General features: G+C 42.8%; 3 protein-coding genes across 3 annotated transcripts; 2 read left to right on the forward strand and 1 right to left on the reverse strand.

Moving 5' to 3' along the window:
• Nucleotides 1-3,441: 3,441 nt before the first annotated feature.
• LOC122643865 lies at nt 3,442-4,311 on the reverse strand. The gene has a single exon (XM_043837437.1). It carries the CDS (start codon nt 4,309-4,311, stop codon nt 3,442-3,444), a length of 870 nt encoding a protein of 289 aa, XP_043693372.1.
• A 5,944-nt stretch (nt 4,312-10,255) lies between these two features.
• LOC122641823 (non-specific lipid-transfer protein AP10-like) lies at nt 10,256-10,973 on the forward strand. The gene is made up of 2 exons (XM_043835127.1): nt 10,256-10,667; nt 10,812-10,973. The coding sequence occupies exons 1-2, from the start codon at nt 10,321-10,323 to the stop codon at nt 10,819-10,821; spliced, it is 357 nt and encodes a 118-aa protein (XP_043691062.1). The 5' UTR covers nt 10,256-10,320; the 3' UTR covers nt 10,822-10,973.
• A 3,382-nt stretch (nt 10,974-14,355) lies between these two features.
• Nucleotides 14,356-15,119, forward strand: LOC122642815 (non-specific lipid-transfer protein-like). Its single transcript, XM_043836415.1, has 2 exons — nt 14,356-14,783; nt 14,928-15,119. Exons 1-2 carry the CDS (start codon nt 14,437-14,439, stop codon nt 14,935-14,937), a joined length of 357 nt encoding a protein of 118 aa, XP_043692350.1. The 5' UTR covers nt 14,356-14,436; the 3' UTR covers nt 14,938-15,119.
• The last annotated feature ends 160 nt before the right edge of the window (nt 15,120-15,279 follow it).

A 15,279-nucleotide genomic window follows, 5' to 3' on the forward strand; every position in this document is an offset into this window, starting at 1 on the left:
AATTGCGGGTGTCCAACCGACGTATTTCGGTGCTCAATTCCATAGGTTTTGCAGAAGTTATTAAATTTATCATTGTCGAGCTACTTACCATTATCGGTCACCAATGCTTGGGGTATGCCAAACTTGTATATCACCGACTCCCAAAAAATTTCTCCATGTTTTCCTTGGTGATGATAGCCAGCGGTTCGGCCTCCACCCATTTTGTAAAATAGTCAATCGCGACCACTACAAACTTTCGCTGTCGAGATGATACGGGGAACGGCCCGAAGATGTCCATTCCCCAGATAGCAAAGGGCAACAGGCTGGCGATGGACCTCAGTTGGGTTGCGGGCTGGTGTGACACTGGCGCATATATTTGGCACTTCTCGCATTTCCTGACGAACTCCATTGCATGTTGCAGAAGGTGTGGCCAGTGGTAACCATGCCTCGTAATTTTCTGCGCTAAGGCTCTGCCCCCCAGATGTTGTCCACAGATCCCTTCGTGTACCTCTCGCAAGGCGTATCAGCTTCAGACGGTCTTAAACATCTGAGGTAGGGCATTGTGTGGCCCCTCTTGTACAAGGTTCCATCTCGCACCGTGTAACAGGTTGCCCGAACCCGTATCTTCTTCGCTTCTTCCTTGTCTTCTGGTAAGGTGCCCTCCTACAGATAGCAGAGGATTGGATCCATCCAACATGGTTCTGCCAAGATCGAAAGGATTTCAGGGGCTTCATCAATGCTCGATTGTGGCAGGACCTCGACATAAACCATCCGCCCCAGCTGCGCAAAGTCAGATGTTGCTAGTTAGGACAAGGCATCGACGCTTGCATTCTCTTCTCTGTAAATTTGGCGGATTTGAAATTCTTCGAAATCAATGACTTTTTCTTTGACCATCCTCAAGTAGCTCTCCATTCGTGGTCCTTTGGTTTCATACTCCCCGCTGACCTGTTTCACCACCAGTTATGAGTCACTAAAGACCGTTAATTTCTTGACCACTAGTGACTTGGCCAATCTCATCCCTGCGAGCAATGCCTCGTACTCCGCTTCATTGTTAGTCGCTGAGAAGTCGAACCGCAGGGCATACTCCACTTTAAACCCTTTTGGGCTAGTTAGTATGAGCCCTGCTCCGCTTCCAGAAGAATTAGAGGACCCATCGACGAAGAGGGTCCAACCTGTTGTTTGCTCTACCTCCTCCTCCTCCTTCTCTAGCAGGGTGCTTTCGACCACGAAGTCTGCCAATGATTGGGCTTTGATGGCGGTTCTCGACCTGTAGTGGATGTCAAAATCGCTCAGCTCGACCGTCCAGTTTACCAACCTTTCAGAGAATTCTGGTTTTTGTAGGATTTTCTTGAGCGGCTGATCAGTTTACGCCAGGATGGTGTGCGCCTGGAAGTATGGGCGGAGCTTTTGGGCGGCCACAATAAGCGCATATGCTACCTTTTCTACTTTTTGGTATCTCGTTTTTGCATCCAACAGCACTCGGATGACATAGTACACCGGCCTCTGGGTTTTCTTTTCTTCACGGATGAGAACTGCGCTTACCGCTACTGGGGACACGTCCAGGTACAATTGTAGCTCCTCTCCTGCTTCTGGCTTTGCTAACATTGGCGGTGACGACAGGTATCTCTTAAGCTGTTGGAAGGCTTCTTCGCATTCATCTGTCCACTCGAACCGCTTGGCATGCTTCAAGGTTTTGAAGAAGGGGAGGCACTTATCAACCAACTTGGACATGAATCGGCCCAGTGTCGCTACTCTCCCTGTTAACTCTTACACTTCTTTGGTTGTCCGGGGTGAGGTCATCCCCAAGATCTCCTCGATTTTGGCAGGGTTTGCTTCAATCCCCCGTTTTGATACCATGAACCCCAAGAACTTGCCCGAGGTCACCCCAAAGGCGTATTTCATGGGGTTGAGCTTCATGTGGTACTTCCGTAGGACCTGAAAGGCTTCCTCGAGGTCGAGTATGTGTTTCCCTCGCTCCATGCTTTTTGCCAGCATGTCATCTACGTACACCTCCATATTCCGCCCGATTTGATCCTTGAAGATCTTGTTCACCAGCCTTTGATATGTTGCGTTTGCATTTTTTAATCCGAACGACATCACCTTGTCGCAGTACTTGTTGTCACCAGTGCGGAACGCCATTTTTTGGATATCTGCCTCGTACATCTTGATCTGATTGTATCCCGAATAGGCGTCCATAAACGACAGCAGTTCATGGCCCGCGGTGGCATCTATCAGCTAGTCTATTCTTGGCAGCGGGTAGGTGTCTTTTGGGCAGGCTTTATTGAGATCAGTGTAGTCGATGCAAACCCTCCACTTTCCGTTTGCCTTGGGCACCATGACTACATTGGCCAACCACTCAGGATAAGTGATTTCCTTGATAAATTCGGCCTCCAGTAGCTTATCGACCTCCTCCTTGATTTTGAGTTGCCGCTCTGGGGCGAAGTTCCTTCCCTTCTGCCGCACGGGCTTTCTAGCCAGATCAACGCTTAATCTGTGCTCGATCACACTCCGGGGTATCCCGGGCATGTCTGTCGCCGACCATGCGAAGATGTCTGAGTTTTTTCGGAGGAAACCTATTATCTCTTCTCGCTGGGTGCCTCGAAGGTGCGATCCGATCCTCACCTGTTTGGAGTCATCTCCTTCTATAATATCGATGAGGTCGAGATCCTCGGCTGCCTGGCTCTGTGTGCTCTCGTCCCTGAGGTCTTCGATGGGGAGCGTTTCTCCAGCCTTCCCTCTTCCTCGTAGTACCGTCGCATAGCAGTTTCGAGACACCTGCTGGTCTCCCTTGCATTCACTGATACCTTGGCTGGTGGAAAATTTCATCTTTAGGTGGGGCGTTGACACCACTGCCTTCAGCGCGTTGAGCCCCACTCGTCCGAGAATAGCATTGTAAACGGAGGGCACGTCGACCACTAGGAAAGTAACCATTATTGTTGTTTGGTGGTCTCCAGTACCTGCTGTGAGCAGTAATTCGATTGATCCCTCTACGTTCACGGTCGCCCCCGTGAAGCCATGTAAGGGGTAATCCACCTTCTTCAGCCTATCCCTGCTTAACTTCATGCGGTCATAGGCCTCTATGAATAAAATGTCGACCGAGCTCCCATTGTCGATGAGAATCCTCTTCACATCAAAGTTTACTACCCGCATTGTCACCACTAGGGCATCATCGTGCGGGGATTGGACTCCGACTAGGTCATCATCTGAGAACGAGATGACCTGGTCAGTTTTGGCCTTCTTGCTCGATATTTCGATCGTGTGGACCCTTCGAGCCTAGGCCTTTGCTTTCCTAGCCGATTTTGAACTTTCTTCTGCCGCGGGACCTCCGTATATGGTAGATATAACCCCTGCTGGGGGGTTACGATTCCCTTGGTCATTTTGCCTGGGGCGCTCAGCTGATTCGGGATGCCTTCGTTCTTCTCCGCGTCTCCTGCCCTGGTCTCTCTCTGTTTGATGGCTGCGCTAGTCGTTCCCGCGGTCTCTTCTGCCATTGTTGGGGCGTTCATGGTTTCGACGATCATGAACGTAGCGCCCTAGGTAGCCTCTATGGATTAGGCTCTCAATCTCCCCTTTAAGGTACTGGCTGTCATCAGTGTCGTGCCCGGTTCTGTTGTGGAAGCGACAGAACTTGTCACCATTTTTCTTGTTTGGGTTGTTGCCTATCTTCGCCGGCCACTTGATGAATTTCTCGTTCTGGATCTGCATCAGGATTTTTGAACGGGGTTGATTGAGCAGAGTATACCATTCAAAGTGCTTTGGAGGTGTTCTGCTTTGGCGCCGCCTCGTCTTCCTGTCGTCTTCATAGCCTTGCCTCCCCTCTTGCTCGGTTCTCTTTTTCTCGGTTCTACCATCCTGGGTATCCATCTTTGCGTCTAGGGTTTCCACCGCCGTCATGTACTCCTCGCATCTGGCTTGGAGTTCCGTCAGATTGCTGGGATTACTCTTATAAAGTTCCCAGTTGAGGTCCTTGTCACGGATCCCAGCCAGTAGAGCGGTGTACTCTACCTTGGGATCAAGGTCCTCCACTTCTAGCTTGACCTGGTTGAACCGAGTTAGGTAGGATCTTAGAGTTTCGCCACTTTTCTGCTTCACCGTGGTAATGCTTACCGGTGTCTTTTTGTAGCTCCGACTGCTTGTGAAGGTGGAGGCAAAGGCTGTGTTGAGCTGCCAAAACTCGTGAATGGAGTTTGGTTCTAGGTGGGTGAACCAAGTTCTGGCGGCCTTCCTCAATGTTGGGGGGGAAAGCATGACACATGATCGTGTCGGAGGCCCCATAAAAAGCCATAATCGAGTTGAAGCCTTCCAGATGCTGAACAGGGTCGGTGCTGCCATCATAATACTCAAACGCCGGCATCTTGAACTCCTTTGGGAAGGGGACAGCCATGATTTCATCCGAGAGTGCTGTCTTCCCGAAGAAGGTGGATTTCTCGGGCAATGGTTGCTTCTCGGCCATCTTCTGGATCTTCTCTCGAAGGTCCTTCAATTGCTTGTCTAGATTATTCTCCGCTGGAGCCTTCCCGCGCCCCCCGGACTGATGCTTGGATTGGGCCTCGTTCCTGTCGGTGGCTTTCTTCTTGTCTTTGCCGGCTTGCTTGTCATGGTTACCTTGATCTGCGCGGGCCGAGCCCGAGCTGCTATCTTTGTCATCCCTGCCCGGGCTGTGAGTCCGAGTTGGGATGATGGTATTCCCATGATTGGTGAGGGCCTTCGAGTTTTGCTCAAGGGCCTGAGCTAGCCTCTCGAGCTACTGTTGCAGGGCCATGAATTGGCCCTAGGTTACCGGCGCCTGTGGATCTGGCGGGAGTACCTGCTTGCTCGTCTGTCCCCGTTGTTGGCTGGTTCTCAGGGTCCTGCCCCGGGGGGCTTTCCCGCCGCGATTGGCGGTTGTTAACGCCTGGCATTGTTCTCCTTGTTCGTTGTTGGCTTGACTCGGGTTACTATTATCCCCGACTTCATTGTTTGATGCTGATCAACGAGTATTCCTGGTGTTCACCATCGTAGACTCTGCTCTTTGAATTCCCACAGACGATGCCAATCTGTTGCTGCCAGAATCCTGCTCGATGACGTGGAGACCTGCAAAAGGTAAAAGGGCACTGAAGAGACCCGGAGCGGACTCCAAGGGGGGACTCTCCGATGCCAAAATCAGTCCGATAGAACAGTAAGTAGAGGAAGTACGAAAGAGCTAGAGTCAATAGTGGTGAGATGCCCTACCTGGGTCCCTTCGCTTACTATTTATAGTAGGGGAGTCTTCCAAGGCGGTTGTACTTCTGTAGTTCACTATCACTGGGAGTCTCCCGAGGTTGCGTCAGAGTGGGACTGTCCCTCCCCCTTTGTGAGCAATCTTCAATAGATAGGGGTTATCTGTCGGTTAATTGCATAAGGGTTAAGGTCCCCTTACCTTATACGGCAAGATAGTGATGTCATCGTCGTTATCTGCTCTGTCATTGATGGTGTCGTTGTCCACGTGTCCTTGCGTCATTGGTCGGGGTCCATTTGCCCCTATCAGACATCATGGGGACGATTTAAATCCAAAGAGTCACGGGTGGCTTAGAAATTGAATTAGCGCAACAACAACACAAGGCAACTCGTTCGGTTGGTTTTGAGTTTCAACAAGTACGTCTTAGCAAGTGCTATGCTGGCTTCCACCAATTCAATTCTCTTGGGTTAATGTGAGTTCATCTTTCCTATTTCAACCTTAAAAAATCCCCAATTCCTTGGCAATATGTCTTTTCATAAGCCTGTGAAAATGAGGAGAAGCAGTGCCTTTAATCCAGGGGTAACAGGGGATCTGTGTTGACTCCATGAACAACCTTGGGCATTGATGCTCGCCTACATTTCTTGTCACTGTAAAACCCTCTTTACAAACCTTTACAATCAGCTGGGAAAACCCTACTCTTGCACCCATTAACTTTGTCTTTCTTAGCTTCTATCACCTCCAAACCACCCTGTAATGATGTAACAAGTAGAAAGGTAAATTCATAATTCGAGTTTCCATAACTCCTGGGAAGAAGGAAGGAAATAGAACTTTTATTCTTTTCATGCCTTTCATCGAATACAATCTCCCTATTTATGAATCACTACTAACAACCAAGAATTCTAGAAGCTTCTCTAACAATATCCAACCCACTAACTCACTAACAGAATCCCAACTGGAACCTACTAACTTGCTAAGCCATATTGTAATCTCTTGTCCAGTTCGGCTCTCTTCTTGATCTGGCGCCTCTTCTTATTTGCGGAGCTGACTGAAGATGTCCACCTTGTCCATTTCGAATAGCAGTATCAACATCTTCATTGGCAAAAACAGAATCTGGCATCAGCTCACTGCTAAGGGTATCAATAATGAGCTGATCATTCAATGGAATAGGCTGGTTCATTACAACTCCATCTCCCTCCAAATCAACCTCGTCCTCAAGGTTGAGACCAGGGAACCTTTGAATAAAAGACTGAAAATTCTCCCAAGTGGCATCTTCCAAGGCCTATCCCTCCCATTGAAGTAAAATTTGGGGTTCAATGCAACCATTCAAAACAACCTTCTTTGCCAAGACCGCTATAGGACGATGCACAAGTTGCTGCTGGTGGTTGAAGAGAGGTAGGGACTTATGTAACACAGAAAGTGGATCCCCCCGAAAAGGTCTAAGTAGAGACACATGAAATACAGGGTGTACTCTGCTCCCTGTTGGCAATTTAAGATGGTATGCCACCTTCCCCACCCTTTGGATCACCTGAAAGGGGCCATTAAAAAGTTTGCTCAGCTTCTGAGAAGTGCGAAATTGCAGAGTGTGTTGACGATAAAGTTGTAATTTGAGAAGCACCCAATTTCCCTCTGTGAAATCAAGCTCTCTGCGGTGTCCATCAACTGTGGCCTTCATTGTAGTTTGGGCCTTTTGCAAATTAAGTTTGAGACGATGAAGCAAAGCTGTCCGATCGCCAAGTTGTTGCTCCACAGCCTCCACACGAGTAGTCCTCGAAACATAATCTGGAATGGAAGGGGGTAATTAGGACCCTGCTACATATTTCATTTATAAAGTGTTTCCTAAACAATCTTACAAAATTATACGGAGCACGAATTTTGTGGACAAGAAGTAAACCCCAAGGTCCCCAACTTAATTACATATTAAATCTCAGCTCAAACGAAATTTGTCAAATGACAAAATATACCTTTAGAAGATCCTAGACAATGAGAGAGTGTTTTGTAATGATCAAAATATCGTAACCATGCATTATCTGGGATTTGAACTTAGCAATTCTAGACCATGTCCACTCTATCCAATAAATGTATGAGCTACATCATTTGTTGAATTGACTCAAACCAGTAGAAATGAACTTCTTAAAACAGGCTCTTACCAAAAAAACAATTCTTAAAACAGGCAGTGCAAAACAGGGTTTTAATGACATTTTCATAAATCACAAACATATGAGCCATCCATTTTCATGGTTTTTCCTAATCTAAACTGTATATTCCTGCTCAAAGTTGAGAGTATGCACAATAAAATCTAAAGTACTAGTACACATGGGTGGATATACATGAGATGTATGCCAATATAAAAGGGTATTTGATTGAATTAGGCTCTAAAATTCACTATGTATCTAATCTAGATCATGTCCTACCTATCCAACGGTTAGAATGGACACATCATCTGTCCACATGCACAATAGATACATTGCAAGGTTTGGAAAAATAACAACCATAGTGACAATAATATTTCATCTTAAAGAAATGAAAATGCTAAACTCACACATTGTATCACATCAAACGCATAACAGTAAAATCTTATTATAATATAGGAAAGAGATAGTTGCTTGGCCATGCTGGCCAATGGGAGTGTGCGTGTAAGCATCGCCTTGTGGGTGGGATTTCCACCTTTTCTTGAAAGCCCTACAATACTTTTGCACGCTAGGCACAAGAGGTAGCGTTCTTTCCCCCTTATATTGTATAGGTTTTCAATGCCCTGGATCCCATGTGATGTGTTATACAAGGTTATGAAAATCATTCTAGAATGATCAAAAAAAAAATTTCAAAGATTTGGTGGAATATAAGAATTTTTTTTTGTGGGGAATATAAGAAGTGTTCGAAGAAAACAAAAACCCTAAAAAAAAAGGCCTTACTGTTGAGATTTGTGATTAATCGACAAGTTTACATCCCACATATCCAAGTCATTCCCTCATTGTCTAGTTATTAAAGTGACCATATAATAGTGCACATGGCAAAAGCCAAAACTATTCTCTCAACTATAATGCAATGCAGCAACGGTGTCGAGCTTGAGAAAAAAGAAAAAAAAAAAAAAAAAAAACTAGGTCAATCGAGCTTGACACTATTAGATTTAGCATTCTTCCATGTGTTGAGCTCTCAGCCCCAAACAGCACCACATTGCACTTTTAGGGAACTGGAGAGGATTTTAGTCCTTGCAAATGTGCCCATCAACCCAAAATATTTTAAAAAGCATGGTCATTATACATCTGGATTAATTTTTCCTTCAACTGTGGAGTAGAGAAATTTTCTCCACTATGACCATGCCAAAAGGATCCTGTCCAGCACCCTGCCTGGGCTGGACAAAGTGAGGCATCATGCCTCACTGTGTCTGGCGCTGCACGTGCAGCCCGGACAGGGTGCTGGATAGGAGCCGAGTCTGGGACCATGTGATTGGATTCTCAAATCATCATTACATGCCCAACCCTTATTAATGAAATAAAAAATTCCACTCCCTAATGCAATGTAATGGTGCCGACAAAAATGGAAATGGAGATTCTCTCCACACCGACAACATAGAGAAACTCGATCTATTAAAAATATCGAAGCCAATTTGGATCTCTAGTATGTTTTGATAAAGGGGTAAAGTCTCTAATATGAAACCCTAGAAAGTTTTTCTCAAGACAAAGTTTACCAACTCTGAAGTGAGGATTAAGTAATGGACTATCAATGGTATTGTCGACAACTTTGCCTGGAGAGGCCTGTCTATTCTGTGTAAGACAGTTTGGCCTCCTTCCATTCCTTTGGTTTCTTCGCCTGTATCATGAAGACGCCTTGGCTTGTACACGGTCTACCTTTGAATAAATCATCTTTTAAACAAAAAAAAAAAAAAGAAGTGAGGATTAAGTAATGGACTGCTAATTTTAGCTTATTCACTTGAAAACTTGACCCATTAATTTATAACTTGTTCTCTCTATAAAGTTGAGAGGTCGATTTGTGGAGTTGCCAAGGATTATTCAAATGGAGTGGAGGACCCACTATTGACGATGGATTGCCCATAAATCCAACGGCCTGAAATATGCACCTCTCTTCTTCAAATTATTCTAATCAAATGGAAGATAGGACGAAAAATTTGTCAAATCAAGGCTGTGGCCCATCAGAGTTGTGACCCCACCAATTACAATTGCGACTTGGATTTATATACAGCCTCTTGCTCCACCAATCACAAGGCAAGGGGAAGGATCTTGAGGGTAAATTAGTAAAAGAAGACTTGTGCGGACTACCAATGTAAATACTATGGCCATGTATTAACACACAACACTTTGGTTTTTTTGGTAGAATTAACACACAACACACATAGGACACCAATTCACCAAGGGGTACGGTTCAATGTTTTAGGGATCGATATGGGATTGGTCATATCGGCCAAATCTTATTAATATCTACCGTGACTGATACCGATGCTTGATCGATACGAATTGATTGATACAGTATAAATGTTGTATTTTATTTTTGATGAAAAATGGTGTTATGTTTAGAATCTATATTGATATGGTTTGATGCGGAGATATATATATATATATATATATATATATATATATATATATATATATATGTTGTTTTTGATATTGACGGCAACCCATATATACCATTGCTAATACCATGAACTAAATCCATGAAAGGAGGGGTACAACGCACAGGGGCACAACAACACATAACACATATCCATTAAACCTCCTAGTTTTGATATCATATTACAATTGTTTATTCCAAAACACGAATTGCTAAGTAAAATCACAACAATGTATATCAACACACAACAACAATACCCTTACAAAACCCTCTTCCCTCCAACCAATTGGTAGGGCAGGGGCCTGCAAGCTAGGTGCCACAGCAAAAGATCTAGATTCTGGACAAGATCTAAGAGACAATTTTTCTTTTTCTTGCTTACTTGCACTCAATCAAATTGACTCTGCTTTTAAAAATCCAATACTTAGTTTTCTTGCTCTTTTAAACTTCCCTCCAAATTGACTATAAAAATAGAACCAGAACCAGTTTGCAAATGGCAACTAAGCAAGCTCACTCAACTTCAAAGTTTCTTCAGAGTCTTAATTCTCAGTTTCTTTCTCATCGTCATCATTATCATCATCATCATGAAAACAATTAGTGGAGGAGCCTCAGTCATGGCGGCTCTAATGCTGCTTCTCCTGCTAGTCCCAACTACAGAGGCTGCAATTACATGCAGTGATGTTGTCAATGACTTGACACCTTGTCTCAGCTACCTTCAAAGTGGCAAGGGGACGCCATCAGCCAGCTGTTGCAGTGGAGCCTCCAAGCTTTTAGGTTCCGCAACAAATACTGCTGACACAAAGACTGCTTGTAACTGCATGAAGTCCACAATCAAGCAATTAAATTTAAATGGTGCAGCATCACAGAGTCTCGCTGGAAAATGCGGAATCAAACTTTCCTTCACTGTGTCTGCTAACACAGATTGTTCCAAGTATGTATTTTTTGGTGCTCTTATAACATAAAGAACTATCCTCATTATGCACTTTACTAGACCTTAACTTCCTTTTCTTCTTCATTTTGTGTGTGTGTGTGTTTTTTTTTAATAAATAGATTCTTTCTCTTCATCATTTTGCAGGATTGGTTAAAGTGGAAGATGTAGCCAGAAGATATGAAATGATCCTGTCTCCAAGTGAAGCTGAATTATCTATTTCATATTAAGAAGTATTAAGAAGCTGATCATCCTTTGTTTTCTGCTATTTCTGTCATAAATAAAGTAATCTATGTATTTCTCTGGCTATTAAGATAAATAAAGTAATCTATGTACTTTTTTGGCTATTAAGATAAATAAAGTAATCTATGTACTTTTTTGGCTATTATTAAGGATTGAATAATATAATTCTCCAGATCTAATTCCAGTAGGCTTTGTTTGTTTGCAAGGGGAATACAAAATTTTGATGTAAAGTGAATTTTTTTTTCTTCCAGGAAAATAATTCTAAGTGTTTGATTGCCAGAGGATTGTTTTTCTCATGGAGAATAAAAATTTCACTTTTCAAATAAGATTGCAAGTTTTATTTTCCGACCAAAAAACACAAGTAAATTTAAAACCCTGGATTCTCGACTTTGGGGGCTTTTCTCTCGATTGAAATATCAAAATCTCTGAAGGCTTGGAAAACCTCGAGGCTCTAACGTCTGATTGGCGCTTGTTCTCTCTCGCTTGAGATTGAAGCATGGAAGATAAAGCAGTGTTGCATCTACTTCTATAGTCTCTAGCGAGCACACCAACGACGAAGCCTCATTCCTTTAGTTTTAGGGCTTCCTCAACAGTAAGTACCGTAGGATTTCTATTACTACACAGAGACTTCAACCTTTATCTCTTTACAAGAGCAGTGGTTCTCTATCACTTACACCTCTCATCAGATTCGGAGAACCAGTTAAGTCCGAATAAGTACTTTCTGGTGTTGTTCTTCTTGACATTGTGCTTACAATTCCCTTTTGGTTTCAGTTTTTGTAAGATTATTCTCCATTAACTTTTAATGCTTTCATCTTTAATTTCCTAATTTTAAGTACCGGAAGGACAATTTGTCTAAGGATTAGTTTGGATTCTTTGGTCTCAGTTGTTGGAGAAATTTCTGTTAAATCCTTCTAGTAGTTTCTTTGGTTCTAAATCCTTGTACTAATTTCTGTTGTTCTGTTTCTTTGTATTACTGTGGTTCAATCTTGAACTTCAAGTTTGTGGTTTCTCAGTTTTTAATCTTTTAAACTGTGGGTTTATAACTTTAGTTATTTGAATTGAATGGGGATGCATTCGTGCTCCAAACTATAGAATTTCTGTGTTTGCGAGAAGTCAAAATTTGATTATGCACTTATTGCATCTGGTAAAACTATACAAATGGGTCCAAGTCTAGCCAAAGTTTTCTTGGCTTGGTTAAGTGAATGTATAAATTAGATAGAGAGAGGACAAAAGAAATGCATAGTTTCCAACCTCACTTCCCATGTGCTCTCACCGACCCCCTTCTTTTGTAATATAGATCTTCTATGGCACGCTGCCAATAGCGGCCTGTGGGGCCCAGACACATCACCGTGTGCAATGTTCACCTTACCCCCTCTCGAATAGGGGTAAGGCGGACATTGCACCCGGCGATATGTCTGGACCGCACAGACCGCTACGGGCAGCGCACCATAGCAGATCACGATCCCTTCTTCTGCCCACATTCCCTAATGACCTGACTAGAATTCACATTCCCTTGCACCCTAAAAGATTATAAAAAACAAATGTTCCTATAGATAACCCATTATATTTATAGCAATACCATAGGGAGTTGTGTGAGCTTCGTTAGTTTCTTTATACTCAAATGCAATGCTCCAAGATCTCACTTTATATATTATATTTCGTCAATTTGTTCATTGGACAATTAGATTTTGGGTATGCAGAATCAATCATGAAGAGATGGGATTCTGGTTCCACTCCAGGAGGTGGGGGGGGGGGGGGGGGGGTTGAGGAGATACGGGGGGGGGTTGAGGAAAAGTATCTCCTCCATTTTCCTGCCCGGCCTAGTTCCTCAATTCCTCTAATAGGGGGTGGTGGACCCCATACGGGCAGGGGTAGCGTGGCCATTTTGACCCCCCTTGTTAGAGGAATTGGGGAACTGGAGAACTGGGCCGGGCAAGGAACTGGAGGGGATAAAGGTCCTGGAGTTAACGATTGGACCACTTTGGGACATTGTATCTATCTCCATCGACCTAAAATGTTTTAAAAAATAGAGAAATTTTCTACACAGTGACCATGTGATTGGATTCTTAGATCATCATTACACTCCCAATCCTTATTTGACGAAATAAAAAAGACCCCTCTTTAATGCAATGTAAGGGTGTCGATAGAAATGGAAATGGAGATTCTCTCCACACCGACAGCATAGAGAAACTCAATCCATTAATAGAGATTGTATCTTTTGATAAAGGGGTAAAGTCTCTAATGTGAAACCCTAGAAAGTTTTGTCCAAAGGGAAAGTTTACCAACTCTGTATGAAGTGAGGGATAAGTAATGGACAGCTAATGTTACCTTATTCACTTAAAAAATTGACCCATTAGTTTATAAATTGTTCTCTCTATAAAGTTGAGAGGTCGATTTGTGGGGTTGACAAGGATGATTCAAATGGAACGGAGGATCCACTATTGACGATGGATTGTCCATAAATCAAACGGCCTCAAATATGCACGTACCTCTTTTTCAAATTATTCTAATCAAATGGAAGATCCGGCGACGAAAAAAATTGTCAAAGCAAGGCTGTGGCCCATCAGAGTTGTGACCCCACCAATTACAATTGCGACTTGGATTTATACACAGCCTCTTGCTCCACCAAGCACAAGGCAAGGGGAAGGATCTTGAGGGTAAATTAGTAAAAGAAGATCTGTGCGGACTACCAATGTAAATACTATGGCCGTGTGCACATAATACTTGTTACAATCAATTATTCTAAAAGATCAAACTGTTAAGTAAGAGCCACAGCAATGTCTTAACACACAACACACATATGACACTAATTCACCTAAGGGGTTCAATGTTTTTAGGGATCGATATGGGATTGATCATCTCGGCCAAATCTTATTAATATCGACTGTGACTAATACCGATGCCTGATCGATATGAATTGGCTGATACAGTTTGAATGTGATAGTATTTTTTTTTTTTTTAAATTAATTATGAAAAATGGTGTTTTGTTTAGAATCTATACTGATATGGTTTGATACAGAGATATATATCATCGGTTTTGGTAATGACAACAACCCATACCATCGCCAATACTGTGAACTAAATCCATGAAATGAGAGGTACAATAACACATAACACAAATCCCTCACACCTCCTAGCTTTGATACCATATTACAACTGCTTATTTCAAAACATGAGCAGCTAATAAGTAAAATCAAAACAATGTATATCAACACACAACAATAATACACTTACAAAAGCCTCTTCCCTCCTACCAATTGGTAGGGCAGGGGCCTGCAAGCTAGGTGCCAGAGCAAAAGATCTAGATTCTGGACAAGATGTGAGAGACAATTTTCTTTTTCTTTCTTACTTGCACTCAATCAAATTAACCCTGCTTTTAAAATTCTATACCCACTTTTCTTGCGCATTTAAACTTCCCTCCAAATTGACTATAAAAATAGAACCAGAACCAGTTTGCAAATGGCAATTAAGCAAGCTCACTCAACTTCAAAGTTTCTTCAGAGTCTTTCTCAGTTTGTTTCTCATCATCATGAAATCAATTAGTGGAGGAGCCTCAGCCATTGCTGCTCTAATGCTGCTTCTCCTGCTAGTCCCAACTACAGAGGCTGCAATTAAATGCAATGATGTTGTGAAGGACTTGACACCTTGTCTCAGCTACCTTTTAAGTGGCACTGGGAAGCCATCAGCCAGCTGTTGCAGTGGAGCCTCCAAGCTTGCGGCTTCCGCATCAAATACTGCTGACACAAGGGCTGCTTGTAATTGCATCAAGTCCACAGCCAATCAATTAAATTTAAATGCTGCAGCGGCCAAGGCTCTCCCTGGAAACTGTGGAATCAAACTTTCCTTCACTGTGTCTGCTAGCACAGATTGTTCCAAGTATGTATTTTTTGGGCTCTTATAACATAATGAATGATCATCATGCACTTTATTAGAGCTTCCTTTTCTTCTTCATTTTGTGTTTTTTTTTTTTTTTTAATTTATTTTAATTTTGATAGATTCCTTCTCTTCATCATTTTGCAGGATTGGTTAAAGTAGAAGATGTGGCCAGAGAATATGAAATGATCCTGTCTCCAAGTGAAGCTGAATCTATTTGATATTAAGAAATATTAAGAATCTGATCCTTTGTTTTCTGCTATTCCTGTCATAAATAAAGAAATCTATGTATTTTTTTTGGCTATTATGGATTGAATAATACAATTCTCCAGATCAAAATCCAGTAAATGTACTTCTCATTATGTCTGGTAATTTCTGTTTCAACAGGATAAATAAAGGAAACTCCATTGGGATAATAATCATGTAAATATGCTTCAAAAGCTGAACTGATGCAATTAACAGAGCAGCATATTGCTACAATCAAAATTGAATGCTGGAA

The sequence above is a fragment of the Telopea speciosissima genome, chromosome 10 (genome assembly GCF_018873765.1).
Source record: "Telopea speciosissima isolate NSW1024214 ecotype Mountain lineage chromosome 10, Tspe_v1, whole genome shotgun sequence".
Lineage (NCBI taxonomy): Eukaryota > Viridiplantae > Streptophyta > Magnoliopsida > Proteales > Proteaceae > Telopea > Telopea speciosissima.

What these genes read in the sequence shown, in the direction of transcription:
- LOC122643865 (XM_043837437.1), bottom strand. Translation starts at nt 4,311, where the DNA reads ATGGCAGCACCGACCCTGTTCAGCATCTGGAAGGCTTCAACTCGATTA.
- LOC122641823 (XM_043835127.1), top strand. Translation starts at nt 10,321, where the DNA reads ATGAAAACAATTAGTGGAGGAGCCTCAGTCATGGCGGCTCTAATGCTG.
- LOC122642815 (XM_043836415.1), top strand. Translation starts at nt 14,437, where the DNA reads ATGAAATCAATTAGTGGAGGAGCCTCAGCCATTGCTGCTCTAATGCTG.